Source organism: Bufo bufo, chromosome 3 (genome assembly GCF_905171765.1).
Source record: "Bufo bufo chromosome 3, aBufBuf1.1, whole genome shotgun sequence".
In the NCBI taxonomy this organism is placed as follows: Eukaryota; Metazoa; Chordata; class Amphibia; order Anura; family Bufonidae; genus Bufo; species Bufo bufo.
Window position 1 is genome coordinate 579003930 of NC_053391.1, and position 19487 is coordinate 579023416.

At 43.3% G+C, this 19487-nt stretch overlaps 1 protein-coding gene across 1 annotated transcript in view; it reads right to left on the reverse strand.

Annotated features, from left to right (window-relative positions):
• Nucleotides 1–3633: 3633 nt before the first annotated feature.
• B4GALNT1 (beta-1,4-N-acetyl-galactosaminyltransferase 1) overlaps nucleotides 3634–19487 on the reverse strand; it is a 241814-nt gene continuing 225960 nt past the window's right edge. Inside the window, exons 9-11 of the mRNA XM_040425765.1 lie at nucleotides 16584–16724; nucleotides 9173–9410; nucleotides 3634–3983 (exon numbers count right to left, since the gene is read on the reverse strand). Of these exons, the coding sequence (XP_040281699.1) occupies nucleotides 3772–3983; nucleotides 9173–9410; nucleotides 16584–16724 (591 nt within the window). The 3' untranslated portion in view covers nucleotides 3634–3771. The remainder of the gene's footprint in view (nucleotides 3984–9172; nucleotides 9411–16583; nucleotides 16725–19487) is intronic.

Below are 19487 nucleotides of genomic sequence, written 5' to 3' on the forward strand. Positions count from 1 at the left end.
CGCTCATAGCTCCTCAATAGCCCGGATTCCAACAGGGTAAATATATTATTATGAGCGTAACTCCCTACTAACTCCCCTAGTAGTGCACTGTTTTCTAATTCATAGCACATCAATAGCTGGGCAGCAATAAAATACCTCCTATTGGGGGGGGGGGGGGGGGGGGGGGGGGGGGAATGTTAAGTAATAAATATTTTATGAGGTATCACTGTTTTAAAAGCAGAGAAATTGAAATTTTGAAAGGGTTAAATCCTGTCGTCTGCAAAGAAGTCTGATACAAAATTTATATAGCATACTACTAGTAGCCAAAACAGCTCACACCAAAAAATGGTGCCATTTGGCCAACACGATCACGGACATTAGACAGTGAACCCATAGCGATGAGTAGTGTATTCCTGAGAAGGCAGCGATTTGAAGGCTGAAGTGTATACATGCATACCTGCAACTTGTCAAATCACTTCCCCGATGGGTGAGCAGAGCAGGTCACTCCTCATGAATACAGCATTGTCATAACCAGAGTTCACTGTATTCTTTCAGCACTTGTATTAATCAACCTTTGGCTTTTAGGGTTAGAAGGGTGTATATGCTGCCCTTTAAGCTGATAGAGCTACTTTAGGAATATGCCCATGCCCCAACCCACCCTCTTTGTAGTATGGGGTCAAATAATGGTCACAAGTAGAATACAAAAGTATATTTACATGGATAAGCAATGGTTCTAGAACTGCTTCCAAGTAAAAACCCTGAACATTAGTACATGAGAAAATCAATCGCTGTTTTTACATAACATTTTCAATGCATTCTCATATGGGACCTTTTATAAGTTACAGCCATTTTCATTCATTTATACGCTTTTGTTCAGTTAAAAACCAAAAGCAGAATATTTGCTTGGCTCTTGCTGTATCCCCTATAGACCGCAATGGAGAAACCCATGGCCACCTTTCATTGATTTCAATGGCATGAGCTGGGTGCATCCACGGTCACTGGAGAAGCATTCTCCTGATAGGGTCCCACCTATCAGGCATTTATGTCCCTTTAATACATAAAACACAATTTTCTAAAGCATATATTAATATTTCACACTACCAATTCTTTATATAAGCATTTAATCACATTTTTGCATATAATGTATTCATCTGTATAAAAAAAAAACATTAAAAAGAAATAGTATGCATTGTCATCAGTTATATTATGGATTAATGTATCTCTAATGAACAAACGTCGTGAATAACGGAGGTGGCATAATCGTTGAGGTCACTGCTTATTACAAATATATACAGATATCACAATATCAAATGAACATCAGTGCAATAGCTTTTGCAGTGCAAGACACGCCATTAGGAATCCACCCATAGTGCCTACTGAAAAAAAAAAAAAAAATCCACTGTAGCTACCTTGTGAAAATCATTTTTTATAGTCTACACCCATGAATGACTGGGTGACACGTAGATCAGAGCGGAGATAAAGGAACTGGACCAGTTTCAACCATAGCCCAGCTTTGATTTCATAAACATCACTGGAACAATTAAATATGGCATCCGATTGGTTATTGACAGCAAGGACTGACATTTTGATACACGAGGTCCCAGTGTGACCAGAATAATACCTACATTACTTGTAATGATCAGTATGTGAGCCAATCATAAAAAGAAGAGTGTGATGAAACAGGAAGTAGCCTGCTGCTGGACCTGGACCGGGTTTATGTAGTCTAAGGCCTGGAAAGAAGAACTAAAAGAGGATTTACACAAGTCATTTAGTAAACCCAAAAAATGTTAAAAAAAAATATAAAAATAAATCATGAGGTACTTTTGGATGCGATTTAAATTACAGGTCAAAAGCCATTATCAGCTTCTCTGCCCCCATGACAACACTTCCTGTCTGTGTTCTGTCAATTAAATTATCAATTAATAGTAATGTAGACTTCAGTGCAAAAACCTGCAAGGTCACAGGTACCTGGCTGCAAATTATCACCCTCAGACTGAGAAATCTGTCAGGCAAACCTTTATACTGCATTTATTTCCATTAAGTAGCACAGGTGGACGGAGAAACAAAGATCTGTGCAAGAAGTCATAGCAAAGTCACATCTCTGCTGCTGGAGATGCCCTTGAAGTTTTTTCAAATGCACAAATCTTTAAGCTGGGATTGTCTAAGGCTGGTCATACACGTCATGTTCAACTGACTGCTATTTCTCCAGCTCCCCCTATACACATGGACGCCCTACTGAGCCGTGTGCATGTGTTCTCGATCAGGAGAGGGGGATACACTGCTGCCAGGCTCCTCTGGTGGCAGATTATCTCACCTGGAAACAAAAGGATCTGGTCATGTTGAAACCTTACTGCCCGATCCTTCTCACCATTGACATCTGCCGTCTGGGTAAAGGTGTGAGGGCGCGCCCCCGCCCCCCCCCCCCCCATTCACATTAGATGACCAGCCAATCCCACCAAAAATGCCAGGTTCAGCCAACAGTAATCTAATGTGCATGGCCAGCTTAAAGGGGTTTTGTCACTTCAGCAAATAGCACGAGAGTTGGGGGTTGCGAAGAAGTTGCTGGGAGGCAGCCCCATTCAAAAATGTCCAGTGGGGCCTAATCAGTTCTAGTTAGGCCACTGCTTGTGTTAACTTTCTCTACATAATAAATGCCACTTGCTGAAGTGACACAACCCCTTTAAGAAGAGCTGGAGGAAACTGCACGGTGAATGCCCCATGCTGGAGCCCCTTGAACATCCCTTTTTGCTTTCTCCCATCATCTTGATCTGATAACTTTGTTTTCTAGGAGTAGACTATAGATGACCTATCCTCAGGATAGCTCGTCAGTATCTGATTGGGGAGTGTACAGGCGCTACAGACTCTTCCTAGGCCAATGACGTCCCTCATTGATCTCATGGGCTATGTGCAGTTCAGTCCATTCAGGTGAATGAACAGCAATACAAAGTGCAGCTACTATACATTGTATTCCGCTGTGCTTGGTATACTGTAACGTGGCCGCGGAGCTCGCTGGAGAATAAACAGCTGATCGTTAAATGTCTGAAAGCAAACGGACCCTTTGATAATTTATCAATGCAGTTCCCGAAGAGTACAAAGTCATCGCCAGAGTACGCGAAACACCATTTTGTAGATGAAGTGAAGAACGTGCCACCTATATTGAAATGGACAGCTGAATAAATTGAGTAAACCAGGCAGTCTCATGCTGTTAGCCAATTACATGCCCATAAGAAATGCTTTGTAACGTTAGGCAGTCTTCTGGTGGTGGCAGAGTTATGCATTGAGCCAATGGATATTCCTTATTCTCTTATAGTCCTCCTCCGTTTTAGGATTGCCCAGTGAAATAGCTGCTTCATGGTGTATCTAGCAGAGTTACTCAGTGTGACTATATAGATAGACTTTTTTTTTCAGTGCAGTGATAAAATGCTACCGTTATGTGCAATTCTTTTCATCATTCGAATTAGAATTTTAATTAGCAGCATTTTTTTTTTACTAACTGTACCTACTAACTAGTTTTACTAAAACCATCTTTTCGGTTGATGATGTAAAACAGAGATCCCTTTATTTCCGAGCTATATGTGCAGTGCAACATTTCCTTAAACCCCATACAATTCCTCCTTCTGACTCCATGTCTTGGTCTCTATAAAGTATTTTTTCCCCATTGCGGTCCAGGAATCTGATGGTAGAAATATTCTCCAGAAATATCGCCGATTCTGAATGCAGCCAGTCATCTAGATATTGTACAAAATAAAATAATCTGCCCCAGGTCCTTCCCTAGACTTCCTTACAGACCATTCAGTTCCCAGTCATGCATTTGAAGTGGTTCTTGAAGTAAAAGAGCAGATGTTGAACATTGGGTTTGGAAAAGGATTTGGGATAACGAAATTTCGAATATGCTTTGTCACTTTTTGTATTGGACCACGGGAGGTGTATTTTGGAGGCATGGTTAACAACGACGTCATCACAGGAGCCCACATGAAGGGTGCCAAGTCCATCTATGAAGAATTCTATGAAGAGGCCAAGAGAAAAAACAGACGTATAGTAAGTGGAGAAATCAGAACTTGCTGGGGGCAGAATTATCAGTAATGAAAATCTACGGTACTTCTATATAGGCCTCATGCACACGGCCGTGTCCCGCGGCCGAGAGCGGTCCGTGGTAATATACGAGTGTATCACTGTACAGCAGCGGCGTCATAGCAACCAATGACGCCGTGCGCTCCTGCTGTCAGAAGGAATCCCGGCCGGGTTACCACGGACCGCTCTCGACTGCGGAACACGGCCGTGTGCATGAGGCCTTATCTACATTAGGGCTGTTTCACACGAGCGAGTCCATTGCGGGAATCATGCTCCATGTGCGAGTGTGATCCTCCGCTTTGAACTTGCAGGAGCGCACGGCATTATCATGATTTATAATGCTGTGTGTCTCTGCATGGCCTTTTTCCCACAGAATCATAGTGACATAAAGCCGTCACTATGATTCTGTAGAAATAAGGTCAAGCAGAGACACACAGCATTATAAATCATGATAATGCCCAGCGCTCCTGCAAGTCCAGAGCGGAGGATCACACACACACACGGAGCATGATTCCCGCAATGGACTCGCTCGTGTGAAACAGCCCTTATTTTCAGTTTATCGGTCTAGGCCCAACTAAGGCTACTTTCACACCGGCGTTTTCGCTGGATCAGCAAAAACGCTTCAGTCCTTCAGTCACGATAATACAACCGTCTGTATCAGTTATGAACGGATCCGGTTGTGTTATCTTTAAAATAGCCAAGATGGATCTGTCATGAACACTATTGAATATTGAAAGTCAATGGGGACAGATCAGTTTTCTATTGTGTCAGAGAAAACGGATCCGCCTTGCTCAGCACCACATTGCGGACAGAAAAACGCTGCTTGCAGCGTTATTCTGTCCGGCATGGGGACGCAACCAAATGGAACGGAATGCATTCTGGTGCATTCCGTTCCCTTCAGTTTTGTCCCCATTGACAATGAAAGGGGACAAAACTGAAGCGTTTCCTCCCCGCTATTGAGACCCTATGACAGATCTCAATAGCGGAAAGGGAAAGTGAAGATGTGAAAGTAGCCTAAGGGTATTCCTGTAAAGGCATGCCAGGACCCACATGAACTAGGTCACCTTGCAGTGCACAATTTGATTCCAACTTCACATTATAAAATATAAACAATGACAGTAATACAAGATTATACAGTACATGTATAAAAGCCCATTAGAGTGAATGTGCAGCTATATACACTTACCCCGCTGGATAACTACTCCCAACATTATCCATGTCTGTCTCAACCCACAAATGGGAACAGATAACTGACTGAGGTTCTGCCAGGTGTTTAACTGAGTATTCCCAATTGTGCACGTTTTACTACTTTTTATACCCGTATGCTGCTTTATTCCATTTACTCCTGAGGAAGCGTCTACTGTAGGGGTCAGCAACCTCTGGCACTCCAGCTGGCGTGAAACTCCAACTCCAACATGCCCCATTCACTTTTCATAGGCAAGTAGTAGTTTTACCACAGCTGGAGTGCCAGAGGTTGCAGATCCTTGTTCTACTGCATGTAGGACAGAGGCGCCATGTGCATCACCAACCCTTGGACCTATTCAGTCCACACACTCAGAACTGCACCACAGTTTTTTGCTTTTGTATTTCTATCAAACGTAGTACTGTCCAAGTCCAACATAGAGGACATATATGCTTCTTATAGCATTTTACATTGCACTAAGCTAGGGAAGCCCAACCTGCAGCTTTCCAGCTGTTGCAAAACTACAACTCCCAGCATGCCCGGACAGCCTACAGCAGGGCACGATGGGAGTTGTAGTTTTACAACAGCTGGAGGGCCGCAGGTTGAGCATCCCTGCACTAGGCACTTTATGAAGGCATGTTTTTTTATAGTATTTTTGGTCTGAGTACTTCGCTCATTCAGAAAATTCTTCTAATTTATTGACTGTGTATGATAGGCATATACAGTGTCGGACTGGGGTACCTAGGGACCACCAGTAAAATTTATTTTGGGGGCCCACCGTACGGATACATTCAAAAATAATAAATAATCTAGCAAGTTTTTTATATGAACATAAGCTGGTTGAGGTGCTGTACATTGAATATATGTATGTAGTGTACTAAATCTAATGTGTTATGTGCCACTTGTGCAGGGGGTGGGAGACTAGGGGCCCACCTTGCTCAGGGGCCCACCGGGGGATTCCCCTGTACCCCTGTGGGCCAGTCCGAGCCTGGGCATATACTTAATATTTTTGCTACTTAAATTATCATTTTTGTGTTCCTACATTTTACAGTAGGAACGCGTGGCAAATTTACCACGTGTACCCATTTCTGAGATTTTAATCATTTCTTCAAAGTGACTTTAGAAACATAACAAGCATGGGAGACCAAATTACTCATGTGATGAAGATGTTTAACTCTCAATTAGTATTTTCATTCTCCCATCCCAACTATTGCACAGTGCTTCCTTTCTTCTTGAAGCTCCGGTCTGTGGACATATTGGAGCTCCAGCAGTGAGCCCTGAACTACGTTTCCTAGAATGCTTCGAGTCCATGGCTGTGAAGCAGATACTCAACGCTTTGCTACATGCACTGTGTAGATACAGTGCTAGAGCCAGTACGTGATGTCATGAGGACATGTCCATTAGAGGTGAAATCCAGCTGGGAAAAAGGAAGCAGACTGACATGGACATTCATACTGCCCAATCAGTATAAGATTTGTAACAGGGGTATATATTACAAAATATGGTTTGGGGTAGTATTGCAAAAAAAAAAAAAAAAAGTTAATCTCACTTTATATATGGCTGCATGTTCTATTTTTGAGGGACTATATTATCCAGATACTTTTTACAGGATTAGGGTCCATTTGCACATCCGTGTGCGTTTTGCGGATCCACAAAACACAGACACCGGCAATGTGGGTTCCACATTTTGCGGACCGCACATTGCCTGCACTTAATAGAAAATGCCTAATCTTGTCCGCAATTGCGGACAAGAATAGGACGACATGTTCTATTTTTTTCGGGATCGGAATTGCGGCATTTCTGGATCCGGGCAGCACATTGTGCGGCCCCATAGAAATTAATGGGTCCGCATCCGTTCTGCAAAATTGCGGACCCATTCATTCTCTATAGACTACAGGGAGTGCAGAATTATTAGGCAAGTTGTATTTTTGAGGATTAATTTTATTATTGAACAACAACCATGTTCTCAATGAACCCAAAAAAACTCATTAATATCAAAGCTGTATATTTTTGGAAGTAGTTTTTAGTTTGTTTTTAGTTTTAGCTATTTTAGGGGGATATCTGTGTGTGCAGGTGACTATTACTGTGCATAATTATTAGGCAACTTAACAAAAAACAAATATATACCCATTTCAATTATTTATTTTTACCAGTGAAACCAATATAACATCTCAACATTCACAAATATACATTTCTGACATTCAAAAACAAAACAAAAACAAATCAGTGACCAATATAGCCACCTTTCTTTGCAAGGACACTCAAAAGCCTGCCATCCATGGATTCTGTCAGTGTTTTGATCTGTTCACCATCAACATGGCGTGCAGCAGCAACCACAGCCTCCCAGACACTGTTCAGAGAGGTGTACTGTTTTCCCTCCTTGTAAATCTCACATTTGATGATGGACCACAGGTTCTCAATGGGGTTCAGATCAGGTGAACAAGGAGGCCATGTCATTAGATTTTCTTCTTTTATACCCTTTCTTGCCAGCCACGCTGTGGAGTACTTGGATGCGTGTGATGGAGCATTGTCCTGCATGAAAATCATGTTTTTCTTGAAGGATGCAGATTTCTTCCTGTACCACTGCTTGAAGAAGGTGTCTTCCAGAAACTGGCAGTAGGACTGGGAGTTGAGCTTGACTCCATCCTCAACCCGAAAAGGCCCCACAAGGTCATCTTTGATGATACCAGCCCAAACCAGTACTCCACCTCCACCTTGCTGGCGTCTGAGTCGGACTGGAGCTCTCTGCCCTTTACTAATCCAGCCACGGGCCCATCCATCTGGCCCATCAAGACTCACTCTCGTTTCATCAGTCCATAAAACCTTAGAAAAATCAGTCTTGAGATATTTCTTGGCCCAGTCTTGACGTTTCAGCTTGTGTGTCTTGTTCAGTGGTGGTCGTCTTTCAGCCTTTCTTACCTTGGCCATGTCTCTGAGTATTGCACACCTTGTGCTTTTGGGCACTCCAGTGATGTTGCAAACTGGTGGCAAGTGGCATCTTGGCAGCTGCACGCTTGACTTTTCTCAGTTCATGGGCAGTTATTTGGCGCCTTGGTTTTTCCACACGCTTCTTGCGACCCTGTTGACTATTTTGAATGAAACGCTTGATTGTTCGATGATCACGCTTTAGAAGCTTTGCAATTTTAAGAGTGCTGCATCCCTCTGCAAGATATCTCACTATTTTTGACTTTTCTGAGCCTGTCAAGTCCTTCTTTTGACCCATTTTGCCAAAGGAAAGGAAGTTGCCTAATAATTATGCACACCTGATATAGGGTGTTGATGTCATTAGACCACACCCCTTCTCATTACAGAGATGCACATCACCTAATATGCTTAATTGGTAGTAGGCTTTCAAGCCTATACAGCTTGGAGTAAGACAACATGCATAAAGAGGATGATGTGGTCAAAATACTCATTTGCCTAATAATTCTGCACGCAGTGTATGTGCTACCCGCATCCGCATTTCCGGAGTGTGCCCCCGATCTTCCAGTCCGCAGCTCCGGAAAAAAAAATTAAAAATAAATAGAACATGTCCTATTCAAGGACGGGGTGGTGCCGGACGGGTGTATTGCGGATCTGCAATACACAACGGACGTGTGAATTGACCCTTAAAGTGAAGTCGATTTAAGGCTAGAGAGTGTCACATACATGACAATTCACTTCATGCCTACCATTCCTGTGTGTGGCTTAGCACATCTGAAAGGCCACAGCAAGTAAAAACACTTTTCAATAAGAACTTATGATCCTAAACAGGCCATGTTCCCACCAAATTCTGGGCACACCGACCTGTGACTGGAGGTCTATATAGTGTGATCTAAAACAGTCCACCCATCACACAGTGTGCCGAGACCAGCTGTAGGATCATACTGGACAGTAACTACACAGCGGGGGTTGGTTAGCCATCCATAACTTTTCCATATAAATACTCCAAAAACGTACCTAAATGAGCAACTCTAGATAACCGAGGGTCAAATCCAACTTTTAAAACCTTGTCTGTCCGTGCCAGAAAGAAGTTGACTACGCCATCTGCCACCACACAGTTAGGGAAGCCGTCGATGACATGATGATAACCCAGAACGGTCTTAAGACAGTCGCCTTCCTTGTCTCCAGGGAGAACACTGATCGTTTGGCGGTATGTTGTGTAATATCCGGTAATTTCTCTTACAGCACCACCAACCTTGAAAAGTATATAAATATACATGAATTAGAAGATACAGTACTCATTCTTCAAAACCCTTGCCATACGAGTTACTATTCAACAAATGTGATTTTAATTTTCACTACAATAGAAAGTGACTAAAGAGACAATACTCTCAATTCTAAGAAATTATATTAGAGTGACACAAATTAACCCTTTATTTTAAAAGTAATTCACCAACTCTAGACGTTTTTTCCTCGAGCCATAAAGTGATTAAAGGACTAATCCCAAAGTACAGTAGATTAAGTGAGGGTGGGTTCACATCACGTTTTATGCCTCCGTTTGACATATATGTTAAAAACACAGCACACCTTGTTCTTGTATCCTGAACTCCATGGTGAATGGATGCCTATGTATGGCATCAGTGAGAGGCATCCATTTAACGTACAGTTTTTTTTGCATATGCTAAACTGATGGGAAAAATGTAACGTGAACCCAGCCTTAAAAGGGAACCCGTCATCAACTTTATGCTGACCGTACTGAGGGCAGTATAAAATAGTGACAGAAATGCTGATGTCAGCGGTGTGTCACTCATGAGCTAAAAGTAAGTGGTTGCTGAGAACCAGCATCATAATCATTGCAGCCCAGGCCTTGAAAAGAGTCAAATCTACTTGAGAAGAGTCCTGGTTATACATAATCTCCTGCTCTCTCACCCGTCTGCTGATGATTGGCAGTTCTCTCCTAGAAAGAAAGGGAGACAACTAGGTAGAAGACTGTCAGTCATCAGCAGGTGGGCAGGGAGAGCAGGAATTCATGAATAACCAGGACTCTTCTCAGGTGGCCGGGACTCTTTTCCAGGCCCAGTCTGCAATGATTGTGATGTTGGTTCTCAGCAACCACTTACTTTTAACTTATAAATGACAGACCGCTGAAATCAACTCACCGGTCTCTACTTTATTCTGCCTTTAGTGCGGTATGCCAGACCTTACAAGGGAATTATGTGTGAGGTCACGGTGTGAGCAATAGGTGGGCCGAGGTAAGTACAGTTCTGGTTACTCACGGTTATGTCGTCCCTGGGCAGGCTCGCACAAGAGTGAAAAGGAGAATGGCACAAGGATTCTCTGGGGCACACTCTGGTGTAAGGGACACTGGCCAGATGTTGGTTTGAGGTGCCCTTGGTGGGCTGTATTAATGTGCCAGTGGCAAGGTCCCTTGTAGTCGTGACGCCAGTACCTTTTGTATGGAGGTACAACCATTTACTATAGTGTTAATAGAGCAACTTGAGTCTGAGGCAAACAGGGTGGAACTTAAAATGGCACTTTACTGATGATGACCCTTGATTACAATACATCTACAGGCATTAAACAGTCTCTTGATACAGCCCGGCATTAAGTACAATCTCCCCTGCATATGGGGATAGGGAAATGCAAATCGTCAATGAAGTACAGGCTCTTGTAATACATAAGACTACTGCTCAGACTAGGCTGGTAATAATGAAAGTCTTACACTGGTAACAACTCCGGCCTGATCCTAATCCTTGAATAAAAAGGTGCTTTTTCTGAATCCTGAAACTTCTATTCCAATGTTGTTCCGACAGTTGGCCTGACTGTCCTCAGGATTTAAACTGGAGATGTAGATGCTTCATGCTGTCTCCTACACCTACTACAAAGGTGCCTAATAAGTCCTCAGGTTATGACTATCTTGCTAATCCTTTGTCTTGCATAAACGTGACAATTCCTTCTATACTCTGCTGCATGCAGTTTAGACATTGGTCACCCTGGAAGAGCGATCTATAGGAGTGGATTGCTCACCTCTAGGTAGAATACTTGCAGGCCTTAACCCTGGGCTATGGAACCGACAGATATTCAGCTACATCGCTGTTGTTTTCTTGTAGGCTCATGAGAGAACTGCATTCAACTGAACTCTCACTTGGATTGACCTGAGCTCATCTGCACTGGTTTGGATTGACCTCAACCAGCCAACAACTTAACTGCCTAACTTAGGTATGAGCTAAGATATTTATACACACAGACACTGCTCCATCCTGTGGAGAATCGAGTGTAGTGCACCCTGACTAGGCCTGTATAAAGGATATTTGCATATGGAATCACATTGTGACATGGAGAATATGACAGGAGATAAAATACTAAATACAGACATATCACATGACATTAATACATAACTAAAATATGTTTGCGGGGCCCACGGTCACGTGAGTGGGACACTGCATTAGTATGGGCAGCATAAAGTTTGATGACAGGTTCCCTTTAATGTACATGAAAAGGGGATTAACTGGCAGTAAGATATTCTGCAACATGGTCAAAGAACGCACTCCGTGTACTGAAATACAATACAGTGGTCCCTAAAGTTACATTACCGCATTTTTCGCCCTATAAGACGAGGAGGAAAATAAATAAAAAATTTATCAGACGCCCAATGTTAAGACCCCTATTCAGACTGGCATGTCAATAAGACCCCCATTCAGACTTCAGATCAGACAAAAACAATAAATCACCTTACCTCTCCTGTTCCGGACGCTTCAACTGCGAGGACCCAACACTCTTCCGGTCCATCCTGCCACATGCTGTGCTGAGACCTGACGCCACACAGCACGAATTACAGCGCGCCAATGTCCTTATGCTGTGCACGAGTCACAGCACAGCGTTTGACAGACAGAAGACCAGGAAACGGTAAGTATAGAGCCTGGGTCGCGCTGCATTCACTGCTTTCAAGTCCTGTACTAATGAGCTCATTAGTATTCACCCTATAATATGCACTGACACTCCCCCCCCCCCACCACTTTGAGGGGGGGGGGCAGGAAGTGCGTCTTATAGGGTGAAAAATACGGTAATTTGTTCCAGGACAACCATACTTGAGTAATTGGTTCTAAAGCCCCAAAATGCAATCCAATATAAGAGAAAATGATTTAGGAAAATTTAGCAGATAACTAAGACTGATAGAACAAGTCCTTACATATAACAGTCAGGAATAGCTGCTAACTAGTAGGGCTGCATAATAAATCGAAAAAATAATCGAATCGCGATAATCGGCAAATGCGATATGGCGATTTGACCGACCCGAAAATGCCGCGATTATATATGAAGGGGCCCCGCGCACATAACTGGCTTTGTGTGTAAAGTATTTTACTAGTGTGTGAAACAATCTCTCCTATTGATAACAGGTCCAGCCTCTGTACTCACTGTCACGATGAATGCACTGCAGCGAACGGCAGCGAGCTGGCCGGCCGGCGCGTGACTGACGTCACTTAGTAACGCTCCTGCTTCCTGAAGTGGGAGGAGCGTTACTATATGACGTCAGTCACGCGCCGACCGGCTCGCTGTAGTGCATTCATAGTGACAGTGAGTACAGAGGCTGGCCATGTTATCAATAGGAGAGAGATTGTTTTACACACAAAGGACACATGAGGGGACACATAGGGCCATGAGGGGGACCAGCATAAGATGCTATATGTCTTATGCTGCCCCCCCCTCATGGCCCTATGTGTCATAGCACACATCCCCCATAACAGCGTCCTCCACAGATCCACCCCATAACAGCGTCCTCCACAGATCCACCCCATAACAGCGTCCTCCACAGATCCACCCCATAACAGCGTCCTCCACAGATCCACCCCATAACAGCGTCCTCCACAGATCCACCCCATAACAGCGTCCTCCACAGATCCACCCCATAACAGCGTCCTCCACAGATCCACCCCATAACAGCGTCCTCCACAGATCCACCCCATAACAGCGTCCTCCACAGATCCACCCCATAACAGCGTCCTCCACAGATCCACCCCATAACAGCGTCCTCCACAGATCCACCCCATAACAGCGTCCTCCACAGATCCACCCCATAACAGCGTCCTCCACAGACCCACCCCATAACAGCGTCCTCCACAGATCCACCCCATAACAGCGTCCTCCACAGATCCACCCCATAACAGCGTCCTCCACAGATCCACCCCATAACAGCGTCCTCCACAGATCCACCCCATAACAGCGTCCTCCACAGATCCACCACAACACAGTCATCCACAGATCCCCCACAACACAGCGTCATCCACAGATCCCCCACAACACAGCGTCATCCACAGATCCCCCACAACACAGCGTCATCCACAGATCCCCCACAACAGTGCCATCCACAGATCCCCCATAACAGTGCCATCCACAGATCCCCTATAACTATGTCATACCCAGCCGCATCAGCGGCTCATATGGGAAAATCCAAGCAAATAGACCTCTAGCACAATTCCCTTAAAATATCGCATCGCATATCGTTATCGCAATTTTTAGGGCCCTAATCGCAATCGCACAAAATTCCCATATCGTGCAGCCCTACTAACTAGCAATGAATACAGCCAGAGAAGTGACCTTGATTGGTTGGATCTGACAGTCATTTTATGTTGAGTCTAGTTTAAACTTACAATAGTCTTTTCTGACCCATCGTAAGTTGAAAATATTGCATCCTGAAGCCATAGTATCTTGAGGGATCACTGTACAGAAATACACAGAGCTCACCGTAGACTGCTTTTATCCCAGGCTACCACTAGATGTTGCTAAAGCAATATATTTTAATGTGCACTTTATAACCCTGCTCTTAAAGGGATTCTGTCACCAGGTTTGGGGCTATAGAGATACGGACATGCACGGCTAGATCGTCCGCAATATATGTGTCCTATAGGGCTGCACTAACCTTCCTTGTGCCCAGCCGTGCCCAGCCCCGCCCGCCTGTGAAGGAGCCCAGCACCGCCTATGTCTCCTCCTTTCATCAACGATAAATAGCCGTGAACTCGCGCATGCGCAGTTCTTTCCCTGAAGCTGATACACTGAAGCGGAACACTATACCGACACTGCGCATCGCGAGATTACGGCTATTTATCGTTGATGAAAGGAAGAGACATAAGCGGTGCTGGGCTTCTTCACAGGCGGGCGTGGCTGGGCACAAGGAAGGTTAGTGCAGCCCCTTGGACACATTCAACACTTATTTACATATCTATAAAATCCTTTTTTAAAGAAATTAAAACCACACAGCCCTATAGGACACATATATTGCGGACATGCTAGCGGCGATCTAGCCGTGCATGTCCGTATCTCTATAGCCCCAAACCTGGTCACAGAATACCTTTAAATGCCATATGTGAATGGATTATGGCTAGGGATGAGCAAATCGGCTTCACATGAAACATCCGAAGTCGTTTGGCATAAAACTTAGTTCTAATACTGTACGGAGCAGGAGGAATGTATTGGCTCCGATGAGCCGAAATTGCTTTACGAAGTCTTGCGAGACTTCGTGCAATAACTTCATAAATTAATTTGTACTGTAAAACAACATTTCCCAAATTGCTCTGTACAGTACTAGAGCAAAGTTTTATCCTAAGTCGATTCGCTCGTCCCTAATCATGGGCATAAAATTGGAAGACAATCCATATCTCATAAATGTAAATAGGGTTTCTGCAGATGATGCTTCTTATTTCTGCAGATTTCACATGGAAAGGCAGATCTGTCTCACACCCAGTGTCAGCTGCTGATTACGGTTACATGAATACATGTCCGCTTTTATGCCGATATGTGATCATACGCTTTCTGGGATATAACACTGATCATTTATCCATGGGAGAAGACATTGTGTGATCTGTGGGGTACAAACCTATAGAGCCCCTACCAATAAGCAGAAAGTGCTTTCCAAAATGATGGACACGTCTTGAACTGTATTAACTATATAACTAAGTCCATGACACTGTATCCGAAACTGCAGCTTCCCTTCCCAAGTGAATTTAGCCAAGTGAGGCAGACACAGGACTGCTCCTACAGTGAAGAACCTGTTGCACTCCGGGGAGTCCCTTATCTACTGGACCAAGTGGGATGGTGCACACACTCATTGTGGATTTCACCCTGTGCAATAGCATTGTGTGTATAAGGGCCCTTGCACACGACCATATACCTTCCGAGACATACAGTCCCGTGAGCGGGCCATATGTCCTGGAGCGGCATTGATCATGTGAAGGGGAGCGCACAGCAGTATAGGTTACTGTGATACTGTGCACGTTGGGCCGCCCGCGGTGCTATTGTCGTGCACTCATAAGGTCATACGAGTGCGGGACAATAGTGCACAGTATCACAGTAAGGGTACTTTCATACTTGCGGCAGAGGATTCCGGTAGGCATTTCTGTCGCCGGAACTGCCTGCCGGATCCGGCAATCTGGACACAAACTGATGGCATTTGACAAATGCATTGAAATACCGGAACCGTCTCTCACCGTGTCATCTGGAAAAACTGATCCGGTATATTATTTTTTTTGCACTTTTAAAGGTCTGCGCATGCGCAGACTGGAAAACCGGATCCGTTTTGCCGAAACACTTAATGCCGGGATCCGGCACTAATACATTTCAATGGAAATGAATGCCGGATCCGGCATTCTGGAAAGTGTTCAGGATTTTTGGCCGGAGAGAAAACTGCAGCATGCTGCGGTATTTTCTCCGGCCAAAAAACGTAAGAGGGACTGAACTGATGCATCCTGAACGGAACGCTCTCCATTCAGAATGCATTAGGATAAAATAGACCCGTTTTTTTCCGGTATAGAGCCTCTAGGACGGAACTCAACACTGGAAAAGAAAAACGCTAGTGTGAAAGTACCCTAACCTATGAAGCTGTGCGCGCCCCTGCACACGATCAATGCCGCTCCGGGACATATGGCCCGCTCACAGACCGTATGTCTCGGAGGGCATACCATTGTGTGCAAGGGCCCCAAGTGTGTATAGAGAGATAGCTGTCAGTCACTGATGACCCCTTCCTGCTGTACTGATAGCACGTCACAGGGCTGCAGATGTAAAAATTACAAGTTATACTGAATCTTATCCCACAAACTAGATCTCAATCTACTCCGCTTCTCCTGCTCTATAACCTGGTGCTTTCAGATTGCATCACATTTTTTGGTGACAGGTTCTCTAACACATCACATCTGGCCTAACCCCAAGGCTAGGGCTACACTGTGACTGATTGATTTTAATTACTGAACTACAGCTACAGTCCAAGTGACTGCATTTAACTGGAATTTTGTTAAAATCAATCGCGCTACAAAAGTTGCAGTGAAGTCCAGGCTTAACTCCTTATGGGCATTTTCCTGCATGTATCACCCACTCCATTATTGCCGCCAACTGTGAATACTCAATCAACTACAAGGCACCTCGTAACAGGCGTACTCACCAGATCCAAGCTTGTCTGCTCCAAGACATCCACTAGTTTTTCAATCTTTGTTTGAGGACAAAAGAGGAAATCATCATCGACCCATAACACATATTTTGTGGTTACTTGGGAGACAGCCAGGTTTCTACCAGCAAACCACCCCTAGAAAAGAAGATGTGACAAACGTTATATAGAATTATGGGAACAGTGACTTTGCTGAGGTATCGAGATTAAGAGAGTGACATATACACAAACTATCGTCAGATTTGTGCTTAGGCTAGTTTCACATTCACGGCACAGCTCTCCGGCAGACTGTTAGGCTAGGGCTACACGGCATCGCGTCGCAAGGGTACAACTACACTGCCACATGTGTCACACGACATTTTTTGTAATGATAGTCAATAGTGTCACACTGACAGTCGCACAGAAATCCAACTTGGATGGCTTTTTTGAGACCGTCGTGTCAGTGTGACACCATTGACCATCATTACAAAAAATGTTGCACGACTTTACTGCAACACATCGCCATGTAGCCCTAGCCTTAAGGCAGAGAACAGGATGCCGAAGTTCTCCCGATCCGGCATTGGTGGATGTTACCGGAATGCCCAATGACTACAATTTTCTCTGGCGAGATCTAGCTGCTACCCGGCAAATATGGTGCACATTTTTGTGTCTGCTGGAGAGGACAGCCGCACATGTGAACAAAGCTTCAGTTTTCTCTTGTATCCTAGCAGATCTGTCAAGTCTTCCTTTGTACCCCATATTTAGCAGCAGGAAATAAAGTATTCTTCGTTTTGATTAAGCATTTTTATGTAAAAAGATTCTTAACCATTTCCAGACCGGGCCATTTGCTCCTTCCTGACCAGGCCTAAATTTTGCAAATCTGACATGCGTCACTTTATGTGGTAATAACTTTGGAACGCTTTTACTTATCCAGGCCGTTCTGAGATGGTTTTTCTCGTGACACATTTTACTTCATGTAGATGGATACATTTGAGTCAATATGTGCTACCTTTATTTTTTAAATCCAGAAGTTTCAGAAAATTCTAAAAAATTCACCATTTTTGAAATTTTAATCTCTGCTTTTAAGGCGTGATAGTGATACCTCGTAAAATACTTCATTAACATTCACCATGTGTCTCAAATTGCATAACCAAAATGATGCCAACAAAGTATTTTTTAGGACATTAGAAGGTTTAGAAATTTACAAGCAATTTTTGGAATTTAAGAAAATTTCCAAAATCAACTTTTAAGGATCAGTTCAGTTCTGAAGTCACTTTGAGGAGCTCACATAATATAAACTACACCCCTCAAACTACTCAAATCTACAAATGTTGTTAACCCTTTAAGTATTCCACAGGAAGAAAAGCAAAATTTCAACATTTTTTTTTTGCAGATTTTCAATTTTAATCTATTCCTTTAACACATCAAGGGTTAACAACAAAAACCTGAATATTTTTTACCCTGATCTGCAGTTTGTATGGCACAGCAGTGCTCAGAAGGCAAGGTGCGCCATATGGTTTTTGAAGGGCAGATTTTGCTGGAATGGTCTTTGGGCGCTGTGTTGCATTTAAAAAGACCCGAGGTGCCCCCACAGTGGAAAACCCAAAAAGTGACATTTTGAAAACTACACCACCTATAGGATTTTTAAGGGGTGTAGTGAGCACTTGACCCAACAGGCATTTCACAATTTATAATCCTTGGCTGCGAAAATGAAAAGAAAAATAATAATTTTAACAAGAAAAACAAAAAAGCCCTAACTTTCTATTCACACAGGATAACTGTAGAATATCACCCCACAATTTCCTACCCATTTTTTCCTGAATACATTAACACCCCAATTGTGTTCGTAAACCTGCTGTTTGGGGATATGCCAGGGCTCAAAAGGGAAGGAGCGGCATACAGATTTTCTAGCATGGTTTTTAAGAGCGAAACCTATTTTATGTTGACCGAGCTGTGTGAGGGTTTATTTTTTGCAGGACAAACTAATTTTTAATCGGCACGATTTTGGGGAACATTTGGTTTTCAGACTGCTTTTTATCGAATTTTTTTGGAAGGTGAGGTCACAAAAAACAAACAAGCAGCTTTTTAACACCATTCAACTGATGGGGTTGATCATGTAATATTTTTATAGAGCCAGTCGTTAAGGATGCAGCGATACCAAATAGGTCTTATAAATTTTACACAATAGGAGCATTTTTTAGAAAAGAAATCATGTTATTGTGTCACCATTTTCTTGAAGCCATATTTTATTTATTTTTTTACTTTTTCTGTCTATGGTCTCGTGTGAGGACTCTTTTTGCGAGAAGGTGACGTTTTTATTGCTACCATTTTGGGATCCATACAACTTTTTGATCAATTGATACTATGTTTTTTGGGAGGTGAGGTGACAAACTAATTTGGCATCATTTTTATTAGTGTTTTTTTTTAAACATTCACCCAATGAGTTAGATCATGTGATATTTTTATAGACATCATGCACTGCTATTTATCGTCTCTTTAGAACCATCAAATGAAGTCACAATTCTTAACAGGTCCTTTTGAATCTACATGTTATGCAACTTTTGACACTTTTACAATGCATACCTGTATAACTTAGTCACTGGTTTTCCTTGTACCCATTACAGCTCACCTACAAGGTTTTTCACATCCTGCCCAACGTACATGACTCCCCAAGAAAGGTGAGATGTAATGGACGTTTCCCCACCATTAGACAGCTATGTGATCAGCCTGTGAACACAGGGCATTTTACCCCCTACATATGCAACATAACGTTACCTAAATAACTTGTACATGCACAGTTCAATGCAGGGATATAAAAATATATATAATTAAGAAAAAAATAAATAAATAAGTAAACGGTAAGCGCTACCAGCGCTGTATATGTGTAAACATGGCGCCCACTCGCACATGCAGCGGCCGTCA